This window comes from Drosophila willistoni (genome assembly GCF_018902025.1).
Source record: "Drosophila willistoni isolate 14030-0811.24 chromosome 2L unlocalized genomic scaffold, UCI_dwil_1.1 Seg168, whole genome shotgun sequence".
Classification (NCBI taxonomy): Eukaryota; Metazoa; Arthropoda; class Insecta; order Diptera; family Drosophilidae; genus Drosophila; species Drosophila willistoni.
Window position 1 is genome coordinate 3,840,025 of NW_025814047.1, and position 24,593 is coordinate 3,864,617.

At 34.9% G+C, this 24,593-nt stretch overlaps 1 protein-coding gene across 1 annotated transcript in view; it reads left to right on the top strand.

The window, feature by feature from the left end:
• The first annotated feature begins 2,779 nt into the window (after window positions 1-2,779).
• Window positions 2,780-24,593, top strand: part of LOC6640835 (exostosin-1) — a 74,924-nt gene continuing 53,110 nt past the window's right edge. Inside the window, exon 1 of the mRNA XM_023174980.2 lies at window positions 2,780-3,974. Coding sequence (XP_023030748.1) covers window positions 3,154-3,974 — 821 coding nt within the window. The 5' untranslated portion in view covers window positions 2,780-3,153. The remainder of the gene's footprint in view (window positions 3,975-24,593) is intronic.

Sequence of the window (24,593 nt, forward strand, 5' to 3'; positions counted from 1 at the left end):
TTAACCAGAAATTAGTCGAAATAGGTAATGTCTTTTTTTAGAGCTGTTTACTTATATTCTTTAAATGTGATGTAGTAAATTTTGTATATTGCAAGGGCAATAAGCAGTAAATGGTTAAAAACGAGATTAATTTTGTTTTAAAAAATAATACGAGTTCTCCTTTTCCACTTATCAAAAAATAGAAAAATGCAAAAATTTATATTCCTTTTGTTTAAAAAACTGCAATCCCTGCATAATATACCACTTTAAGCCCATCAACTAATATTACCCACAGCTCCTAGCATTCGTTTGAGATACCCATTTTATTGGATGGAAATGTGTTGGGGTTGGGGGCAGAGGTAGAGGGCATGGTTGGATGATGGGGTTGGCTTCATAAAAATGAAATAAAGTCCGAAGAAGTGTGAAACAAGCCATAAGTTGCACACTTCATTGTTTCTTCTCATCGCCTTGCCTGAGTGAGTTTGTGTGTGTGTGTGTGTGTGTGCCCTCATCCATGATTCTGCCATTAAATAAACTCCTCCAAGTGACGTCATAAATTTTGAAAGTACTTAAATGTAAGATATCCTTGCCTTTACTACCACACTCAAGTTCAACATGCCGCTGCATTTCCGTTGTGTAGCAGCGGCTAATGAATTTATGTTTGTCGAAACTTTAACCAAGAGCCATGATTGTTATGCTGGCTTCCTGTTTTCTACTCAAAGTGCATAAGTTTCAGCTGGAATAAATCGAAATTTCATTTCATTAGCATTCAAGAGAGGTGACCAACAACATCACAAAAATTCATCAAACTTTTTCAGCAAATCAACAGCAAGAACATGGGCAGGAGCAGCAGCAGCAGCTGCTGCAGAAACACCTAAATGTATGCTACGTTTTATCAGGGCAAAAAAGGGAATAAGAAAACATATCAAGGCGTGTGCATGATTGATTAACTTTTTTTGGGGGCGTAATCCCGTGATTTAGCAAAAAGAAAAAATAAATATAGAATGTAAAAAAAGCAGATGGAACAAATTTTATTCAACGTAGATGAAAAATGCAAAGCAAGTGGCAAGCGGAAACAGGTGCAAAAAAGGGGCGTGTACCCACTGACACTTAATTAGAGGCACCGGAAAAGGAAACGAAATGAAATTGCATAGCCTTGGTCCAAGAAAAAAAAGGATAAAAGACGGTCACTATACAGATGAGCGATTTGCTTAGATAATCATGATGAAATTATAAACATAAAATAAAATACATAATTGCCAAACGTAAGCGAAACGTTTATTCAGAGTGGCCTAATTTAACTTAATTAATTGAAACTTTTCAAACTAGTTTGTTGTGAAAAGTTAGCATTGCAATTTGTTGAGTCTTTAATGACCAAAAAGATTTGTTATATAAAACCAATTTAATATTGAAATATTTACATATTTTGCCAAATACGCAATTCTATAAAAAAACTCAAAGAAAAATTCGCTTTTCTCTTGTCGTGCTATGTTGTTTGTGTTTTTTTGTTGGAGCTAAATACGCTTATATGAAAATATTTTTCCTTTATTTCTTTATTTTTATTAGCCCCTTTACTGATTTGATTCTGTGGCTTAGAAGAGATGCCAGAAGCTGGCAAAGAAATGGAGATGCGGCTGCAACAGCTGGAGGAGGTAAAAGCAGACAACTGCCTGGCATATTTCGTTGGGTATGTTATCTATGTGAGCGCATCATAATTGCGGACGCAACGCAGCAAGTGAACAGGATCGCGGGCGGTGGGCTGTGGTCGGTGAGCGGGTGGCCATTCCTGTGCATAATTGAAATTCCAGCCTAAACGCGTTTGTAACGGGAAATTGCGCTCAACCAAAAAAACAGGCAAAAGCGGACGACCAAAACAGGATACGGATGCGGCCGACAAAAATAAACCCAAAAACAAAAAAAAAAAAAAGAAAGACCGAAAAAAGTCGTTCTCACATTTTCCCTCCTCCTTCTCAGTCGCACTCTTTTGCTCGTTTATTGCCTGTTTGGTAATTAGTTTTGCAAATAATTAACAATAATAAAACAACTGGAAAATATGTATCTATGTATATGTTTGCCCATTGGGTGTGATTAAAATTGCATAAAAATCATGAAATGTAATTAATAAACAATAATTCGCGGTGTGATGTGCACGAGTGTTTGTAATGGTAATTACATTTGGCAAACATATTACGCTCGAGGGAAACAAATTGATGGGCGCGCGGTTTTCGGGGGGTAAAGGGTGGCGCAAAAAGGAAATGCTTCCCATACCAAAAACCTAACCCTCAAACACAAAATTCAAATTTAAATCAAGTGTAACAGCTGTTTAAATGCCCGCCAGCGTTGCCACTCTGGTGTAAGCACATTTAAACGTTAGTGCGTTTACACGTTGCGCATGTGCGAGAATTTCCAGTTCTCTCTCTCTCTTCCATGGCAAGATGATTACGTTTCCTTCAGGCCAAAAAGACAGTAAGATGATGTTACTGGCCAGTACATGCCGAGCTATCTAAACGCCTTAACGCATAAAGCGGATACAATAAATTATCAAAAAATTCTTGAATCTGCTGAAATTGCTGCGCGCGTCAACGTCCACACGCGGGTATCGTCAGCTTTAGAAGGCCATCGAAATGCAAAGTGTACAATGCAAATATAAGTGCGAGAGTTTTAATATAAAATAAAAATTAATTCAAAATTAAGTTTTTGCTATTTCAAACTAACGTTGGGCAGCTCAGCCAGAGCAGTGTTGAAAAATGACCGCAAGGCGTTAGTACATTTTTGTGTGGTGTATGTTGAGTGTTGCCAGAATGTTTTCGATTTAGTGTCCGGCAACTATTTGTGTTTATAAAACATACCAAAATAAAGAAAAACAAAAGAAATGAATTTAAATGTAACATGTAATTAAAAAAACAAGTGAAAAATGTCGACTTCAATGTCCTCTGTCGTGTGTTTAAGGGCGGCCAAAGGTGACCGTGAACAAAGCAGACAAAAAACAATGTCTAGAAACTAGAAATTTGTACCGCGCCGCGCCTTCCCCCTTTCTCCGCACCGCACCACCACCTCCACCGCCAAAAAAATAAAAATATTAATATAAATCTAATAAAAATAAAATCAAAAAATTAATTAATACAAATCACAGCACAAGTGGAGCAGTATTAGCTCACAAGTCTCGGCTCAAAGATGCAGGCCAAGAAGCGCTATATTCTTGTCTTTGTCTCCTGCGCCTTCCTGGCCTATGCCTATTTCGGTGGCTATCGCCTGAAAGTCTCGCCACATCGTCCGCGTCGAGCCCAACACGAATCGGCCAAGGATGGCGGCGGAATGCAGCCCAATTATGCCCAATTGCCCAGCTCTTTAACCCACCTAGAACTCGAACCGATAAGTAGCACCAGCAATGGGAGTAGCAGCCTCAAACAGTTCCAGTTCCCATCCCAATCGAAGCGCGGATCCAATGCAGCGTTAACCTGCCGCATGGAGACCTGTTTCGATTTCACCAAATGCTTCGAACAATTCCTTGTCTATGTATACCCGCCGGAGCCGTTGAATTCTCTGGGCGCTGCACCGCCCACATCGGCCAACTATCAAAAGATACTCACTGCCATTCAGGAGTCTCGCTATTATACTACAGATCCCTCGATTGCCTGCCTCTTTGTGCTGGCCATCGATACCCTGGATCGTGATTCCCTATCAGAGGACTATGTACGAAATGTGCCATCGCGTTTGGCGCGTCTGCCTCATTGGAATAATGGTCGCAATCATATCATATTTAATTTATATTCCGGCACTTGGCCAGATTATGCGGAACATTCGTTGGGCTTCGATGCCGGCGAGGCCATTTTGGCCAAGGCCAGCATGAGTGTGCTCCAGCTGCGTCCTGGCTTTGATGTCAGCATTCCGCTGTTCCACAAACAGTTTCCATTACGTGCCGGCGCCACAGGTTCAGTGCAATCGAACAATTTTCCAGCCAACAAGAAATATTTGTTGGCCTTCAAGGGCAAACGGTGAGTTTTGTCGATGCAATTATTATTATTATTATTATTATATGTATTATATTTCATTTATGTTAATTTATTGCGTACTTGCGTCCATGTTTTGTGGCATTTCCATACAAAAACTGATATTAAATACTTATAGAATTCAATAGAATTTCAAAACAATTTAATATCAATCAATTATTGTTAATCAATTCGTCAAGGAAATTAAGAAATACTGCTAAAGTCTTTTGTTAAAAATTAAATTAGTCCAGTACATTTCCTTACAAATGTACATTAAGTTTAAAAAATACGTTTAATTAGGGAAATAATTTGCCGAAAAGTATTCGACAACAAAAAGAGCAAAAATTTAACTTTAAAATTATGAAATTTATTTAATTAAAAGAATTAGAAAACGACTAGTAGCTCATTAAATCCTTTACACTGATGAGCTACAAAGTGTTGAGTTAAATTAAGGGAAATTTCCCCTTCCAGGAACTATACTTTACCTATTAAAAATTAACCGCCTAAAAAACTGAAACTGGATGTTTATTTAAGCTCTTTTTGAATAACAGTATATCTATTTATTTTAAATTATTTATAGAAATATTCATTATGTTTTATATGTGTGACTAAAAAGCTGATAAACTTAAGGAAAATTGAGCAAAACCAAAAAAAATGTATTTCGAAACAGAATATATCAATATATCGATTTCGACTAATTAATTGGGTATCGAAAATTGCAGCAGGTTCAATTAGTTTGCCTTTTTGCCAAATAAATATGAGATTAATTTAAATGTTGAGCCTATTTAGATTGGTTTTAGAAACATTCGAACGTCTTTGTAGTCTTGTTCATGTTAGTGTTTGTCTAATAAGAGCTGATAAGAGCTGCTGAATCATTATCGATATGATTCAAATGGGAATCTCATTAATTATCATTATAAATCGTGCAAATTGTGTCTTGTTAAGCTCATTAACATAAAACGCCTGTTACTTATGTCACTTCCGGACGCTTTCCGGCAGGGGATTCCATTTCGAATCGCTTTAATAACTTAAACTGAGAATTCATTTTTTTATGTATGTTTTTATGTTAGTAACCTAGTTTAGTTTAAATTTTTGTTCACTTTGAACTGACCTAAAAAACAAAATCTATAGAAAACAGTTTTTGGAGAAGAAATTTTTAGATTTTAGTTTTTACTTTAAAAAAAAATTGCCTTTATGTTTTTTTTTTTGGTTTTTAAACATCTCTATTGGAACTAAATTGCTAATACAATTTGAAGCTTACAATTTCCCCGCAGCAGTTCCTGGCAAGCAATTTCTGTTTTATATTTTTTTTGGGGTTTTTTTTTGCCTGGTTCAGTCAGTTGGCAAATTGCAGGTTGCGTCTCCATGATATTGAAAACAAAACAACGGAAAACAACAACAACAACAGAATATAGGAGGAAAAAAAGAATCCAATTGAAATCAAAAACCTGTATTCCTTCCGTTGATATTTCCAGTTCTATAGGGGTCTACCCCACCATACTCCCCTAGCCAAAACCCGGCCCCCACTCCATTCAAATTGAAAAATTGTCTAGCAACGACGCGTCACATTCATCATGTCCTTCGTGTATATTACATACATATATGTACGTATACATATACACTGTTACGGGACCTTGTCCCCTTCTTTCTTTCTATCTATCTATGTATGACTCTATTTTACTCTTCTTTTGTTTGTCTTTGCTTTATTGTTGTTTGCCCTAGCCCGGGCGGGACTGGCCTCCTTTCTACTAACTTCTACAGATGTGAAAGAAGGATGAGGGCGAACGACACGAATGAGGCTTCTTTTGACATGAAATTCGATTCAACAACAGGCTCATATGACCTTTGTTTGGGTGTGTTTTGTTGTGTGTGTGTGTGTGAGTGTGTGTAGGGTCGTTAGGTTGGAGTTTTTCACCTGTCTGTCCACGTGGGGACAACAAAAAATGTTGACCGCCTCCTCCTGTATGAGCTCATTGTATGCTCTAATTTTAAATTGATTTTTACTCGAGGCAAAAGAAACGGAAAACTGAATTGATATTGAATGGAAATTCCCACAACTTTTCTATATATGTACATACATACGTTTTCTTCATTAACTGAAGTGCGCCACAGCACTTAACAATCTGTCATTGAAGCAATTTAGTTGGAAATGAAGCCATCTTGTTAATAGAATTCACATATTTTTAATGAAAATGTGTGGGTTGTTGTTTGTATATGGGTGTGTGTGTGTGTTTTGTGTGTGCGTGTAGTTCACGTTAAATGCATTTTGATGGCATCCTTGGGGAGATGTTGACCAAGATTAAACGGTGAATTGCAAATTGAGACATAAGACTCGACTTTCTGTATACCCAAGGTGAAAAAGTCATGAATAAAGCTTGTTTCTAGAGGTGCTAATATATTCTTGACTTTGTTGTTATTTGGTCTAGTCTAGCCTAGCTGCTGGTTACTGAACAACTAGGGAAAAATAACAATAAACAGAAGTGGAAACACATTTAAGGCTACCTCAAAGTGATGTTAAAGTTGTTAATAACACACACAAACACACACACACACACAGGATAGATGGATGGATGGATGGAGAGGGGGAATTACTTATGTTTGTTGACGGAGAAGAGAGATGTGAACCCCACAATTAAAAGGGAAAGCAACGACACATGCCGGGCCACTTTACAATTATGCCCACAAACACCCCAAGGATGAGGAGAAGCAGGAGTGAGTCCTGGCCAAAAGGAAAGCCCCAGTCTGTCCATTTACATACATAGTTGCCCCAGTAGGTCCTTTGTGTATAAGCTCCCTCTCTGTCTCACCCCTATTTTTCTCTCTACGAAATGTTGAAAAGTTTTTCCTTTCGCATTTAATTGCTCATTCCTTCAACTCTCACATGTGTGCCACGAGTGAAAGAGACAGTGCAAGTGAAGAGAGAGAAAGAGAGAGAGAGAGAGAACGACAGAATTGTGAGTTAATCTGCGGTTGGGAATACTGCTTGGTTTGTTGGGGGGTCTGGACACAAGTCTGCAATTGGCATTTAAAGAATACACACATACATATATATTTTTATTTTTGGACATTTCATTTATTCTACTTCTCATTTTTTTTATATTCTTCCGCATGCCTTTAAAGCTAAAGACAGGTTCAACCTGACACAACTTAAGTTAAAATTCAATTTTTCTGCCTGCTTTAAGCATAGTCAAAGATTGATTATCAATTTGTCATGAGGTCATCATCATCTGACAACCTCGCTCTTCCTCTCTCGCTCTTATCAGTTTATGAATAAAATGTTTAATTATTGTAATAAACGGAAACAATGTGTAAGTTGACATCGATTTGTAAACATACTATCTGATCTCTCCTCTCTTTCTAAGAACCTAGAGTCTATGCAGCTAATAAGACATATAAAGTGGCTAAGCAATTTTTATGCTCTTTGCCTTAAATTGTTGAACAGAAAAATGTCATTCCAATGACATTTAAATTCAATCAACAATTTCCCTTTTAGACATATGCTTTAGACAATTCTTGTGTACATTTTTTTTGATTAGATAGAGCAGGACTAAAGTTTGTCTGTCGCAAAGCATAAATTCTGCAAAAATCACTTAAGATTGTGCTTGTGTTCCTCTAAATAGTCACAATAAAGTTTTCTTTAGTCTAGCCGGGGAATTGGTTTCTTATGGACTCTAAATGTGTTTTCTCAAAAGAAAAGTTAACAATTTTTGTTACCAGTCAAACTTTTAAATTTAAAGGATATTAGTCCTGTTAGAGCGATTCTGTGCCTAAAAAATATAGGGTGAAATATGACACAAATTTTATTTGAATATGCTTGAATGCTTGTTGAAGTTCGCAAATTAGTATTAATATGAAGAAGAATGGCTTAAATGTGTTTAATCAGTTATTAGTAAATGGTTTTCTATTACAATCACAAGAAAAATTTATTAATACGATCGGAAGAAAACATGAAAAATGCTTCATTTCGGATGGTTCCTATTAGATAAAGTCTCTCAACATGTATAAAAAAGACAAAGGATGTATAAGACTATTCTTTTGATAGGTTAGTAGGGTAGGAGGTACATACATACATATATCTATTCTTCAATATCGCCACTTTTCTGCTATGTCAGTTTAACGACTAAGTTAGATTTTCAAAGAAGAATTTTGGGGTGCAGTAGGTTTAGAATTTAAAACAAACTTTATGTGCATACTCTTAGAGACTTGATACTAAGGTTGTAGGTTTAAGCTTTAATAGTCTCTGTTTACGGACATAGCCAGATCGACTTGTCTAGTAATGATGATCAAGAATATACATACATACATACATATATATATATTTGAAAAGAAACTTATTATTTATTCTTCGTTAATATACAAATCCGCTATGTATAAATGTCAATAATTTTCTTATAACTTGAGTGTTTTCAAAACGAATCATTTCATATCAAATTTCTTTATTCAACTATAGTTTCAGTAAACATTTAAAGTAAATTCATTTTTTTTTTGCTCTTTTTTTCGAGCACAAAACACATTTTGAAGACCTTGCTATAAAATGATTCAAGAGAACATAAATAAAACAATTTAGCGACAATTTTCATGCCGTTCCCTCAGGCAATAAAATCGACCTAGACGAAAGAAGGAAAAAATGAAACAAAACTTTCCCTTTTTTTTCTAGCAATCTTTCTAGTAGACCGTAGTAGGGAGAAATAGAGAGAAAAAGTTCTTCTCTCAGCGCACTGAAACCGTTTCCCAGGTGACATTGCACGTTCTTTGCCTGTTTATTAACTTTTCATATCTTTGTTTATGAGACAAGAAGTTCATATGCTTCTGATATATCCACATTCTTGTTTTGCTTCAGTTGGTTTTCATGTAGGAAATCGAATAAGGAAAGAGCAAAAGGTAGAAAAATCCTTTATATTTTTGCCTTCCAGTACAAGTGGTTATATTATTCCTGTTTAAAGTGGCAAAAACCTCATTTAATGATTTTGATTGACTATATCCGACCAGAGAGAGAGAGAGAGAGAGAGAGAGAGAGGAAGAGAGACCAAACACACACAAACAAAATAATTCTTCATCTATTTTTCCATCCTATCAATGCCATCCATCCATCTGTCCAATAGTCCATTCATCCTTTTGATTGGTCTACCAGTTGTATATTGCTTTTGGGCTTTTGGTCTAGAATGCAGCATTGCATGTGTTGTCTCTGGACCTCGGGGTGAAGCATGAAGTGTGGGGGATATTGTGTGAGGTGTGGGCTAAAAATGTTAAAAAGGGTATTTCGGGTTTACTTACGCTTCATGTTGTGCGTAGATCGCACCCACACTCCTCTCTCTCCCTTCTCCCATTTTCCGACACTCTACACCATTTCACTTGACTCTATTCCATTTTCACCAATGGCAAATTGCAATTGCAATTTTACAGGAAAACATTTTTGCGCTTTTTGGCTACAAAATTGCTGAAATCAATTCGTTGCGGTTTTGGGTTTAGCTTTCATTTTGTGTCTGCAATAGAAATAGTTTTTTTCCCCTCCATTTAGAAAATTTAAGGGAAAAAAATGTTGTAACTTAATCTGTCTAAGAGAATAAGTAGGTACATATGTATGTATTCTAATTGGCATTATGTCATTATTTAGTTTGCTAAACAGTGAGAATTTTATTTCTTTCAATAAGCACAATCTCGACTTTCGTTGGTTATAAAGGCTTATGCTTTTACAAGGACACCAAATAATGACTCGTATGTTTATCGACTTCTAGTCAATTTATGAGATCGGTTAAAACACCTACATATGTATATGTATGGCTACATTTCCTACCTTCCTACCTTCTTTAACTAATTATAGAATTATGATTGGTGTAACTTTTCTTTACAAACTTTTGAATGGTGAGATTGACTCTTCTGAGCTGTTCAGCCAGATTAATATTTCTGTTCCATCTAGAAGGACCCGCAATTACACACCGCTTACACTTCCTACCTGAACAACTAACTTTGAACTTGTATTGTATTGTATTAAAGTATAGGATATAGTAAACTATCAACCTAACTATATTTTACAAGCACTGGCAACTAAGGCCTTCGGCTTAGACGAAAACTACATCCATACACTAGCCTGGGATTCGAACCCGGATCCTAGTTGTTCAGTTGACTATGACTAGCTGACTTTGAACTTATTTGTATACATTATCCTATTTTTATGTGTAACCTATAACTCTCTTATTACTTTTAATATTTTCTATTTCTCTAGGTTAATTTATGTTTATACGCCTTTGCCCTTAGGTCGGGTAGAGGTTACCTATGGTCTAACTTTACCTATGGTCGGTATGGACGGTAGACTAAAACTTACATAGTCATTACATAAATACAAAAAATACATTCTAGACATTAAATTCATCGTCATTGAACTCATGTAAAAAAGAAATTTGAATGTATAAAATGATAATTTGGCTAATAATAGTTTTCTTTTTTTACGATTTCCGGTTAGTGTCAGACGCTTTTTACTGTCTTTTGAATGGCTCCAAAGTCTAGACTCTAGACGTTATGACGTTTAAATGAGTCACGTTAATTGACGAATCATAATTGGATGGAATAAATTTTGTTTTGATTTTAAAGCTTCTCACAACTTTGGTTAATCGTTTTATTTTGCCAATTTTGAGGCTTTGCAAATGAATAGTAATCTTACTTAAAGTGGCTTAAGTAGACTCATCTAAGTTTAAATTTATTGATCCCATTTCATTTTTGCTTTCAACCAGCCTTTTACTCACTAAATTATGTGTAAACTGAAGCGCTATTTTTATGGGCATTTGAAACGCTTTGAAAGAATTGATTATAGGCTTCGTTTCTGAGTTTTCTGAACTGATGGCGAGAGGCCAACTTGTCTGTATATACCTATATATATGTTTGTATGTATGTATAAGTATAGAGTAGTGTGTAACCTTATCTGCTTTTCCTGCCATCAACCCAAGCTAGAGTCAAAGCTTGACTGTTTATTTTTTTATTTATTTTTTTTCTGTTCTTTATTATTTATTTTTTGTTCCTCTCTCTTTTTGCCTTACTTATGACGTGTAAGCGGCTCAAGCAGTTTATGCGATTTCGTGCTTCTTTATTGACGGCACGTGCCGGTTCTGAGTTCTTCTTGGGGGCGACGGACCAGAAAAGTGTTCTCTAAAAGTGCCTCGTTCTAAGTTGAAACAGACTTCCCTCCCCGTTCTCCAGCCATTTAAGCGAGAAACTCATTATCAATGAGTTGACTGACACACTGAAAATGAGATGAGATGGAGGAACCGAAGGGAAAGTGTCTGCTGAGCTGGGTTATCGTAAGGAGCGCGCGTTTCCTGCAAACAATTTTCGTAGAAAACTGTTGCTAAATTGGCTCAAATTTCAGTTAGCTGACAATTTTGTGCAGACAACGTCATTCCTTAAACTATATACATATATAGCTATGTAGATTCAAATTTTAAGGTCGTCAGACGCGAAACGCAAACGCTGCCAAATAAAAAGTCCATAAAAAAATCGCATGAAGACGGCATCATAAATAATTTCTTCGATATTTTTGTTTTATTTCTTTTTATATGGCAACCAAAGCGCCGGCAAATTAACTTCACAAAACCAATGCGGCAATAAATGGGATCATAAAAAAAAAGAGAATACAAGAAGCAAAAACAAAAAGGAGCAAAAGCGAAACACACACTTCATGTCTATTTGGCCGAAAACGATTGATGAGGCTTTAGAATACTTAAGCAGCAGGAAGCCACATAGACTGAATGTAGTTTTTGGCTTCTATTCAAAAAAGGAAATCCATTTGCAGGCATACAGATTGTTTTCAAGAAAAATACATATATACTGAAAGCTAATTCATTTTTAAAGGCCTTTTTTTTTGAAATCCAAGTTCAATGGCTTAGGGCCAAAAAGATTTATGTGCATGAGCAGTCACTTGAATGTGAAAATTAAAGGGAAATAAAAGGACAGTAAATCGATAGGTAGACTTGCAATTTAGTTGATATTTGATTTTCTTTGTTTAGTACGTTATGCGAAAGTTAAGTAAAATGCTAGATTAACAACTCTTTTGTTTAGTTGATGTTGATGTGTATTTCTTTTAGGAGGACTGCTTTTCATTAAGGGGTTATATCTAGTCAAGAAGGTCAAAAAATCACATTTTTTAAACAAATTTTCCTGAAAAGCCCTTTTAATGTATTGATTTGAAAATTCGTACATATATTTTGTGTGCATTTAACAATATTTTGAAATACACAATTAATGAAAAGAACAATTTTGAAAGGTTCTGTAGCCGATGTCCTTGTGCCCCTATGAAAAATAGATTTAAACGGACTTATCTTTGGACTTGATCTTCAAGAATGACAAAACTAAACGGCATTAGTTTCAGAAATATTTAAAATTGAAAATAACGGCTGGAATGGGCAACCAAAATTGACAAAATTTCGTCTTCTCAAAGAAGAAAAAAAATATTTAGTTACAAAAAAAAATCATTCCGTTATTTAATAATAAATATATCCAAGAAGCTTCTGTAAAAGTTTTAAACCAATCGGTTCAGTAGTTTTCGAGTTTGTAAAAAACACGTTTAAAGTTTTAAAAGTACTGTACACACACGGCCGACCGCGCTCGTTTTAAAAGCTATAAAACCTAAAACACTATCAATATCGTTATGAAAATTAAACAGCACTCCCTATACATTCGAAAAATCCAAAAAAAAAACATTTTTTTTTAAATTCTAACTAGATATAACCCCTTAATATTTAATTACTATAACTTTTAAGTGGCTTAAATGAGAGACGTGTTTTTCTTTACAAATTGGGTGTTTCATTACAAAAATAACTTTGAGTACTTAATGAAAATTCCTAATAATTTGGAAATATTTGCTTGCCTTGCTCATTTTGAATTATCGAAATATGAATGCATATGTTTGGCATTTCGAAATCAACTTACTTTTAGTAAGTATTTCCATCTCTAAATCGACTTACTTATAATAAACATTTCTCAACCACTTTGTTTGCAATAATTTGTTATTGTAACCAAAATATGTTTGTTTAATTCTTCTTTTTGCACAATAAGTCTTAACCAATTTAATTTGGCATGTGAATTTCTAACATTTCGCCAAACCATTTGGCTTAGGATTCTCTTTGAAAAGTTATGCAACTCAATTAACATTTCTCCGGCTCGACATATTTTGTGAGTTTGTGTGGCAAAAAAAGTTTTTCCCCCTCTCTCTAGCTCTTTCACTGTCTCCCATTATTTTGGTTTAGTTCTTGATTTTGCAGAAATAGCCACAAGCCGCATCCACATCTGTATTGTGTGCCAGTAAATTATAATTCAATTGCACTTAATTGAGTGGTGCCAAGTGGAGGAGGCTAGTGTAACCACCAAAAACAACGAGCAGCCAGTGCCATCCACCAGTAACCACCAAGTACCACAATTATTATTGTACCAACATTTTGGATGCTGGTAATGAAGATAAAATGGTTTAAAAAAGAAATTATAATGAAATAAAATAAAATTTAATTGTAATTTAATTTTGTAATGAGTCATGGTTAAATGAGGGAGGAGAAGCATGAAGAGCTGGAGAAGGCGGCAGGGAATGCTTGGCAGATTGCAGGATGTTTGCCAGTTTGCCAGTTCACATATTTGGCCTAAATATGCGCTGGCCTCGGCTCTTACCTACTTCACTCTTTACTCCTCTGACTTTCTCTCTCTCTGATGACCGCTGGCTGTAAAATATTTTTTAATTATGCCTATGTGTTTGTGTGTGTGTGTGCGTGTGTGTGTGTGTGTATGTCGGTTTGGTGGTCCTTTCAGTTGGCTTGACTTGGCCAACTGCTGTTGCTTTCGGGCCTCTTGGTTTGTGGTTTGTGTCCGTGCTAAATGCTCATATGGCGCGAAATGAATTTTGCCAGCAACAAAAGGGCAAAAAAAAATGTATTTTAAAAGAAAGAATGAAGCGCAAAATATGCGAATTATTCGTTACGATTGATGGAATTTTTGTTACTCATTGAAAAAATTGATTATTAAAGTTGTTAGCAAAAAAGTATGCTATGAATTATTTTTCAACAATTAAGCCTGCATTAAAGATCAACAAAAATTTCAAAGGATTAAGATAAGGTAGATACTTTAAGATATTTCACTTTGGATCTTTTTTTTAACAGATGAATATGCAAAGTACTTCTAATTCTTCTAGATTTTGATCCGAATTATTTAAAAAGTCTACTTAATGCAAACTTTTGGTCTTAATTAGTGTGTAAGTGCTATGTTTTGTAATAGCCGGAAGCTATTTTATCCAAATTAGTATTATCAATAATTAGACAGTAATATCTGTTTAAATATTCTTCTAACGATTGTCTAAGAAAACAATTGAAAATAAACTTCCATTGAAACTAATTAATTTTAAGTGCGATTCAATGAAGCGTATGGAGATTGTCTTTTCGGAGTAATTAATTAATTATGCTCTTGGATGCTCTTTTTCAGCAGAAGCTTTAAGGCAGAGTGAGGAGGTTAAGAAGTCATGTTCATTTAATATTTTGCTATCAAATGATAGTTCGCCAGAAAAGGATTTGGCATTGTCTGTATTGCTATGTTCTTAGGCCAAATAGCGAACAATTTTCGCTTTACTGTCTTCTAACAAATACCATTTAAGAAAAAAAAATGTAATACTAAAGTGGTTTTTGCAAAATTTGCATATAGTAATATTGTACAAATTGCCACAAATTCGTATAAATCCCATCACTAGTGGGAATCATGCTCGAAATAATATGTGTCACAACTAAAATAACAGCAGTAAAAACTACAAGTAAGGCATATGCCACTCACAGATGTTGCACTCTCAGTGCAGTGCATTAATTTTTTTGTTGGTTTCCCCTTTTTTCATTACATACATACATACACAGACATTTATGCATTCAGCTTGAAAATTAAAGAGTTTTCATTATATTGTTTGCATACATTTAGGCGTTTAAAGCTTGTTGGCGTTGTATTGTTGCCTTTATTTAGGTGTTGGCTTTTTGGTTCTTGAAATTTATGAGAGTTGTTGTTGGTCTTAAATTCTGGTATGGAATGGGGCGTGTTAATGTAATTATGATAAAATGCGTCACCGCAACGAGTTGAGTGGCCCAAAGCCAACGCTTGACTATACTTTTTTACTCTGTCTCTGTCTCTCTTGCTGTCCTTGTCTATCCCTCTCTCTCTCTCTCTCTCTCTCTCTCGTTGGCTTCGTGTTGAACAAATTTGTTGCCAAAAACACGCAGCAACACTTGAACAGCGCATACACGCGTTGTAGAAAACAATAAATTTATAAACGTTCTGTGCCGAGTTATGCCAACAATAATGGCGCAAAACGTTCCTCCAGGCCAATGTGGGACAGTGGGAAAAGGAGGGAATACGGGGTAGTAACAAATAGGCATGCACGTTGGCGGTAGGAGTCCTTCTGGTTATGGTTCTGACTCTCATCCTTCTCCTTGGTGTACGTGTGCGTGGCGAGATGAAGTTTGCAAAGGATTTTTCTTACTTTCTCGTTCTTTTTGTTTCTTTTCTCTTCTGTTCTTTTTGTTGAAACTTGAACACTTGTTTGTTGTTGGTTTTTTTTTTGGAGGATTTTAAGCGTATGCCTGGCAAATACTTGTACTTATCGTTGGGAGTAAAAAAGCAGCCTTGATGGTTTGGGAGTTGAGCAGACAAAAAAATGTATATATGTATGTACTTATATATATGTATATAGAAATAGGTGGACAAAACATCTAAATAACCAATTTTATAAACGAAATCTTTTTTTGGATAGCTTTTCTATAAGAAATTAATTGGGTAAGCCTCTGCGAACTTCTAAAACTAAATAAAATAGTAAAATTTCGGTTTACTATAAAAAGATAAGCTATGAATAATACATTTTTTGTTTTTAAAAAATAGTAGTTTACATATTATCAGTGGTGCCTTCTAAAGTCTGCAAAAAGGAGTCAAAGAATTCGCTTTTTGAATGAAATTAAGAATTTGTCGAACATTTTTCCAGCCTATTGCTTTTAGGGGCAAAGTCTAATGCCTATTATAGAATACATACTATTAATTTCTTTAGAATAGATAAGCGATCTAGGAGATCATTAAATATGGTCAGTTCTTATGGTAGCCTTATAATTTTTCTTAGCTTTATCCATTTGGAGTGATAATGAGCTAGACCTATTCTATTATCAATCCTAACCTAATCTCAAAAAATTGAAAACAGAAGAGCGATTCCTATAAAAGTTTCAGAGTCTTAAGGATTATGGACTGTTGCTATCACAACCAAATGGAATAGTACCCAATAAAAACAAAGGATAGCAGATTCACTGAGAATGAACATTGAAATAAGCACGCGCTTCCGAAAAGGATGAAATATCATAATGCCATTTAGAGGATTCGAAATTCGTTGGCCTATAATAAATGTATTTTCTTTCGCTTTTCACATACAAATACAAAGTAAAATCCAAAGATGAGTGCGTGCATGTGTATGTGTGTGTGCCCGTGCGTGTGTGTTTATATCGTTGTGTGGGTTTTGTGGTGTGCGGTTGTTTCCGTTGCTAAACAATGAAACTTTATTTGGTATAGCAAATTTTTTTTTGTTTCGTTTTGTTCTTTTGCTTCTATACGGGTTTTTATTTTTCTCACTCACTCGTCGACATCTCGTTGTTGTTATTGCATTTTCATTGTTTGTTATTTACTTTGGCACTTTTGCACTGTGTAACAAATTTTGTAGAGTTTTCCTTTTATATCTGTACCTACTTTTTTTTTTGGTAGTTTTTTGGTGGCAAATGTTATTTATGGTGGAAAAAACGCCTTGCCGTCGCACGTTTCAAATAAATTGATTAAATTTCATGACACTTCATCATGCCAAAGCAGAAGACAGAGACATTGCCATTGTGGCAGCAGCAACAGCAACAACAACAACAAAAAACCAACATCAAATTTCAAGTGGTTTTTTGAGCAAGAACTTTGCTCATAAAACAACTCGGAAGCTGTGTCTTTTTCTTAAGTGTAGGGCGAAGAGGAAAAGTGAGGTAAAGATGAAGGCAGGCAGTCACACAGACAGACACCAAAGAACAAGAATGAGAGAGAGAGAGAGAGAGAGGAATGTACGGATGGTGCTGTGTCATTTGGCAAGTTTTATTCCTTTGGTCCTTGGCTGGCTTGATATGATTATTATTATTTTTATTATTATTATTATTATTATCAGCATGCATAACAAAATTCACAGAACGACGAACTCTACATAAAAAGGGCATATGCCAAAAAAAAGGAACCGCAGCATACTTTTGTGGGGGCTGCTAATTAACAACGTACAGACTCGAAGAACAAAAGCAAAAAAAAAAAAAAAAATAAGAGGCCAGAAAAAAGCAAACTAAGAAGCAAGCAGGCATAATGAATATTTGAAAAGCGCTTTTTAATTGAATTTATTTTTGCGTTTTCTTTAATTTTTTGTTGCTGCTGTTGTTGTTCTTGTTCTTGTTCTTGTTCTTGTTCTCAACAAATGAACATAAGCCATATGGATGGCTAGAGGGGGGCAAAAGGTGGCCTCTGCGGTGAGGATTGTGGTGGACTGGCAAAAGGGATGTAATCAAATTAAAAAGCTAACATCAACATACATACATATATTTGATTTAATTAAATTTCCTTCTTGGTGCCTTCTTCGTTCTCCTTTCGCCTCTGTCTATCCTTTGAGTTCAGTTTTTATTTTGGTTAGCAAATGAACTGCAAAGCTACCAAAAATTTCCACCACACCAAAAATAAATAACTCTTTGTCAATATGGTTAGAAAGGAATAAAATAAAATAAAAAAGAATCTAGTCTATGGTAAATTACAATGTGAGGTCGACTTGGCAATGCCCTAAATGAGATGATGATTTGATAAAGCTCTTTGGAATTAAACTTAGTTACTTCTGGCCTTAACTAGGTCAACTAAATATTCTTCTTATAATCTTTGTCGTTTATCCTTGTTAAATCTTTTTATTTGCATCATCTCTATACTTGGACTTAACTCTGGTCATAGCTTTTGGTGACTTTTGGCAAATATATGAGTTCATAAAATACTTTACGTTAAAATTAATGTGTCCTAACAAAAGTTAGTGTAGTCAACTACGAATTGCTTGTACTTAACTGTTTGGTTTATTTGAATTTGAACCTTTTTCAGTTCGCTTTTGATATTGAAATGCCACAGAGTAGGTCAGCAGTTCAATTAGCCAAATTAATAGAATTTTCTACAGATATATATACAAATATATACATAGTATATACATATAAGATATCATTAGACACGATAGCAACAACTACGGTTTCTTTTTAGAGAATGATTTTGCCAACTTTTTTTTTGGTTGGCCCGTTTTAACATTCCCTTTCAATTCAACTCTCGAAACCCATTTTATTTTATTTGTTCCTCTGCTTTTTAGACTTTTTTTTGTTGCTCTGCTCTTTTTGCACTTAAAATTCCAACGCCACCAGAAATTTGCTCACTTTTCCTTCATTTTCCTCGCTTTCGTCTGAGCAAAACCCGTGCTTTGTGTGTGTGTGTGTTTTTTTTTATTTTTTTGGTTTTTTGTGTATCTCTCCTTCAAAGTTGGCTTCATTTTGGCACTTGACGCTCACTTTGGATGGACATTCAACTCCTCCTTCACATTTTTAACGCATTTTTGCTTTTTATTTTATTTTACTGTTAATTTGATTTCATTTTCGTTGTTGTGGAACATTTTTCTTGCTCTTTTTCACTTGTTTTTTTTTTTTTGTTGCCTTATGGCATTTCTAAAGGACTTTTCATGTGGATAATTAAACAAAAAACAAAAAAAAATCTAGTGAAGAAAGGGGAAAAAAACAGGCAAAAGAACAAACCATGGCGTAAACCAAACCAAAAAAAAAATAAGCCACATAAAAGCATTATTTTTTATGTGTTTGGCAAACACTTTTACGTCCGTACTCTAAAATTTTTCCTACTACCTCCGCTTGAGTATTCTCTAAACTGGTTACATTTAGAAGTATTACCTTACTTAGTACCGAAAGTTCAGTATTTTTGCGGTTGAACCTTTTTCTGTCATTTAGTGCCATGGGTGAAAACAATTGAAAAAGGGAACTTTAACACTCAATAAAGCTGAGCATTTTTGCATATTTTTATGTCAATTTATTATATTTTTTGCTCTTAAAGTGATCATTATTGTTAATTAGAAATCTTCATTCTTTTGCTTAAAAGTTTTCTCTCAACTAAGCTATAGATTTTTGTATTTTCAACATTTAGTTGGTATTATTATGTGGGCTTATCTCTTATTTATTAGTTGCATCGAAAACAGTTTTCAAGTATAACTTCTCGTTAAGCATTCGACAAGCCAATACCTTTCAATAGTTGGTATTCAATTGTGGCAGCTGCCACTTCCTGTCAAGAAGGAGGCGTTTGGGTGTTTTTTTTTTTGGTTGTGGATTTTGGAGTTGGCTTTGGCTGCAATCGACAAAATGTGCTTCAATAGTTTTCTAATGGACTCCATCCGCCATTTAATGCACACACTCTCAACTCGACTTGGCTCAACTCGACTCGACTCGACTGGCTCGAATGGCTGGTTGGTTGGCTGGGTTGGCTTGGGGGTTGGGTGACTGGGTGGTGCAAACGGCAATTGAAGTCCGAAAAAGGCGCACACGTTGGCAGCTTGCAAAGATTAATGATCTATGCCAGGCCATGGCCCCGATTCTCGCTTCTGGTCTGATTCTGTTTCTGGCTCCTACACTCAGGCAACATGAGGCGATAATATGCGATTTGGTGCCTGGCCCCGCCATCAATAAAAATCGTTTACCTACATCCATATCCTCACAACCCTTCACATAGTTGCCCAGGCCAGATGTTGTTCCTCCTCCTTCTGCTACTACTGATGCTCCTGCTATTGACAGAGCAATCGCTGAACGACAGCACCAGCTTCAGCTCCAGCAGCATCTCAAGTGTTGTGGGCGGGGGAGGAGGCAAATGGAGGAGAAAGTGGGTTAGGCAACCCGATGCTTAAACGAAACGACTTTTCCCAAATATTTGGCATGCATGAAGTTATTTAATAAAAATTGAATAGCTTTTCATGCCAACGACAAAAACTTTGCCTCCTTCATGTTTGTCTTTCGTTATCGATATTAGCAGTCAATCGTTTTGCAGAAAACCTATTAAAATCAATGTATAAAGAGCAGGTAAATAATTGAAAGAACGAAGAAAAGAAAGTGGTAAGTTGAGACTCCAAAGAAAAGTTTAACAAAAAAGAAGAGCCAACAACTGTTAATAAGATGAAATTGCTAAATATGCCAATAACTTTATATTTAAATCAAGACAAGATTTTTTAAACAAAATTTATTCATTAAAACGTTTAAAATTCTAATTCGTTTCGCGTAGTTGACTTTCCAGGAAAGAGATATTCTATAATGAATTTGCCATTTGGAAAAACGAAAAATTATGAAAATGGCGTGAATAAAATCAAAAAAATCAGAAAAACCTGCTAAATATAGCCTTTGATTTTATACGAATTTTTATATAGTATTGAAAAGTAGTTTTTACTAATTTTTTCTGTATTTAAAGGATAACTTTTACTTGAAATAAAAACCCATAACCCTTGTTGTCCTTTTTGACTTCTTTTACATTTTTTTTAACCTTTCCTCTGTGTGTTTAACTTCTTCTACTTTTTCTTTAAACCTTACCTCTATCTCTAAAATTAATAATGATTAATAAAAGTAACCCTCTTGGTACTTTTCTATAATTAGTTTAAATATTTTTAGAGTCGACATAAGATATTCAAGTAAACTCAAGGTTAAATTAAGTAAGATTTTCTTAAACGTCCCATAACGAATGTCCTCTAATTGGCCTTCACAGCTTGAAAAGAATCTTTTGGATTCATTTGAGTAATGTATGTGGTCACTAAAAGTCATTAAAGTTATTTGATAAATTAATGTGACTAATAATTATAATAAAAGGTTTCATTTATGATAGGCTCAGATAAAGTTGAGTGTGGCCGTAATAAATTTAATATTTGCCAACATTTTACTCCACCCATTTTTAATTTTCATTAAAACTATGCTTATAGAATAATGTTTAGACCTAGGAGAGCATTAGCATCAAAGTCTTCCACATAACCCAATGCCCAATTCACAACAGGAAAGATCCAAAAAGAGTTTTTTCTTTGTTTTGTGTAGCATTTGAATGTGTTAAATCTGCTCAGTGCAGCAAATTGTGTTGTTGCTGACTTTTATGAGTAGGAAGAAGATGAAGATGATGTGGTGGGAATGGGGAATGTAGAAGGAGGACAACTCAACTCTTAACTTGCACATATGTATGTATGCCTGCAGTAATTGCCGCCGTGCCGCTGATTACACTTCAACAACCAACACACACACACACCGGGTAGAAGGGAGAGTGACGGGGAACGACCCATAACAACATGGCATTTGCTTTTACACCCTCCTCACCCACATTTTACATACACGCTCATAAACTTCGCATACATCCCCGATCCGACCCAGTCGGGCACAGGGCCCGTTGGGCTTTTAACTGCACTAGTTTCCCAGGCATAAACTCTGCGAACAGCAGACGCGTCTCAGCTCAACCAAATGATTGCCCACCGACAAATTTGACGATTTTGTTATCAGATTAATCTCAAAAAAAACCTGGCAGCCTAAAATCAAATAGAAAAATCGTTTTTTTTTTCTGAGAGCATGTGTTCTTTCTTCGTTTTTTTTGAAAATGTTTACAAATGAATCATAAATTCTTAGAATTATTCTATTTATGGCCGTGTTATGCGATGGAATGTTTACTCATGTCATAAATAGAGTAATGCAAAGCAAATGCTTAGCTGAAAGATTTTCATAAATTTATACACTCTGAGTGTATTGAAAAATCAAACGTCAAATTGTTAGAAAAAAAAACTTAAAAATTATTAAGCTTTTTAATATAAACAGAATGATTTTTAAATTGAATAAGTAAAAGAATTCAAAAACTTTCTGTTTTTTTGCTGTTTAATACTTTTTAATCGTCCTTGAAGAAAAATCTTTTAATAATCATTATGAGACTCAAACTAAAATAAACTTCAATAATAAAACAAACAAATTTTATTGTATTCTTGATATAAAAGTTTGAGATTTTAGATTTCATTAGATGATTTATTTCCTTGACTATAATTTTTAGCCTAATCCTAGCTATATACATTTCAGAAGTTAGACTTGTTATATGTGTCTTTTCAGCTCAGATATTAGATTAAAAATCTTATAAATTTATTGACTTCAAGCCGGCTAAAAGCCAGTTTTGATTAGAAATTATAATGTAGAATGAAAATATACACCTATTTGAAAGATAAGCTAACTTTTTTAAGCCAAAAATTATATCCCCAATACGAAATTTCATTTCAAATTTGACATTTTTGTCGTCTGTACCCGCCAACACATATGCCTGAATTTATATGTATGTGGATGTGGTGTAACTGTTGTCCCTCTTTGGTTCGAGTGCTTTAGCTAAACGCCTGGTAAAGCCTCCTCCATTCTCAGTCTTCTCTCTATATGCATTGCATCTCTGGCTATATTTGAATATTTAATTTTTTAGCGAGCAGTGAACATTTCGCACTTTGAAACCTGATGCTAAACGCTGATGGTTTTCGCCTCACAACCAACCTCCCTTTCTCGGTTTCCGCTCAGTCCCCAGCCCCATTTCCATTCCCTCTTACCTCATTATTATGGTTTTCATTTTCATCATCATCATCAGAATTTTCTTTTTTTTTTTGTGTTATGTTTTGTTAAGCAAACACAGAACAAATGTTTTCCCCGCTTTGCTTGATTGCGAGTTCAATGCACTCAAATTGCCTTCAATTGAGGGAATGTCCTCTGAATTCCGGTTCAATTCGGTTCACTGTGGCTCGGTTTTATCGTTTTCATAATTAATATACTTTTAACACGATTCGGTTTTCACATTTTTTCAGTTGTCATTTGACTTCATATACAGGTGGATATATGTATGTATGTATGTATATGTATCGTATATACATCTTTGTTGATGGTTCTTTTTTAATTAAAAGCATTTCGTTTTAATAAATTTCACTTTGACAGGCCAGCAGAAGGCGGCAACAACTGTCGGCCAGTTGTGTGTGTGTGTTAACCGCGCACCAAAAACAATTTATACCTGGCCCTTTAAATATTTAATTGACTCGCTTTAAGTTCGCTCTGGGGTATTCATTTTGCAAAAGCCATCATCCCATTCATATCCATTGGACACAAGGGTAAATTTGTCTTTACTTACTCGACCAATCGAATAAACGTCTGGTTAATGTTGAAATTTTACTTGCATTTTTTTTATTTTTTTAAGTTAAATGAACTCACATATCTATAGTTTTGTTTTTGTTTTTTAATATTTTGTACATTATACCCTATAAAAGTTATAGGAGAAGTTACGGTTTGTCAAGTTCTTTCAAAACTTTATTTAAGGCAACTATAACATAATATTTATTAATTGTTAATAAAGCATTATCTATTTATATGGTCTATGGTTTTTGTTTTTACTTTTTAAAACCTACAGCTGCAATTTTTAGTTTTAAATAAACCTTTCAACATATATAATTCATTTCCCAACATAATTTAGTTGGCCAGATGAAAGACATCATAAGTTTCTATAAATAAACTGTTGAGATATAGTGTATTTATAAAGATGTTTTAGCTACTATCACAATTTTTGTGATTTGTGCCAGCTGTATTAATTAGATTATAGCTAATTATACATAAATAAACATGTGTATGCCTATTAATATTTTGAAAATTTTGAAATCTAGAAATCTCTAATGGGTAGAGAGCGTTTATAAACATTTTATTAACAAAATAGAGGCATTTCTTTCATCTGCTTTAACCCAGTTTGCATAAAGTCATCAAAATCAATGAAAATTGCCTTAGAAATCTATTGAAATTCACGTTTAGTCGAGATAAGAATGTATCCTTTTAGTGTTTAAACATTTTTTACCATTTTAACTAAGAGGTAACTTTGAATTCGCTAGATTTAAAGTATAGAATTTGTTTTTAGTCGAACTCTCTCGTAGCGTAATTCCATTATCCCTTTGACATTTTGCAGTTGTGAGTTTTGGCGACCCAGTTTACTATAAACTACTACTAACACAGTGCAAAAATCTCGAAACTTTTGGTTTTTTTTTTGTGCTGTTTCCTCCCCTCTCCTCACCTATTTTCTTTTTGGAAAAAGAAGAAGAAATAGTTGAAGAAGTGCAAAAAGAGTGAAATGGAGAATAAGGAGGTGAAAAAGGAGTGAAAGCAGAAGCTAAAGTACGCGGCAAACTGCATGACATTATTGCCAACAGTTGTTGTTCTTGTCCCATGCGCTCTACGTGCACACACCCACACACACACACCATTTCACCCACCACACACACACACACACTCATAGAAACTTCCGCTCTGGTTGCATTGTTCATTTAAATTCTAATTTGTATTTGGTGCACTCGACAGCGGGAAAAACGACGTCGACTACGGCGTTTGCAACATGAGTTTGCTACGGGGACACATTTCCTGCCAGAGGGCTTTTGGACAGGTACAGGTCGACAACAGGCTTGACTTGCATCCCCACACCAAAAAACAGAAAAAAAAAGAAAAGTAAACCCAAAAATCAAACGGAAGCTAACCAAAAAGCAAACCA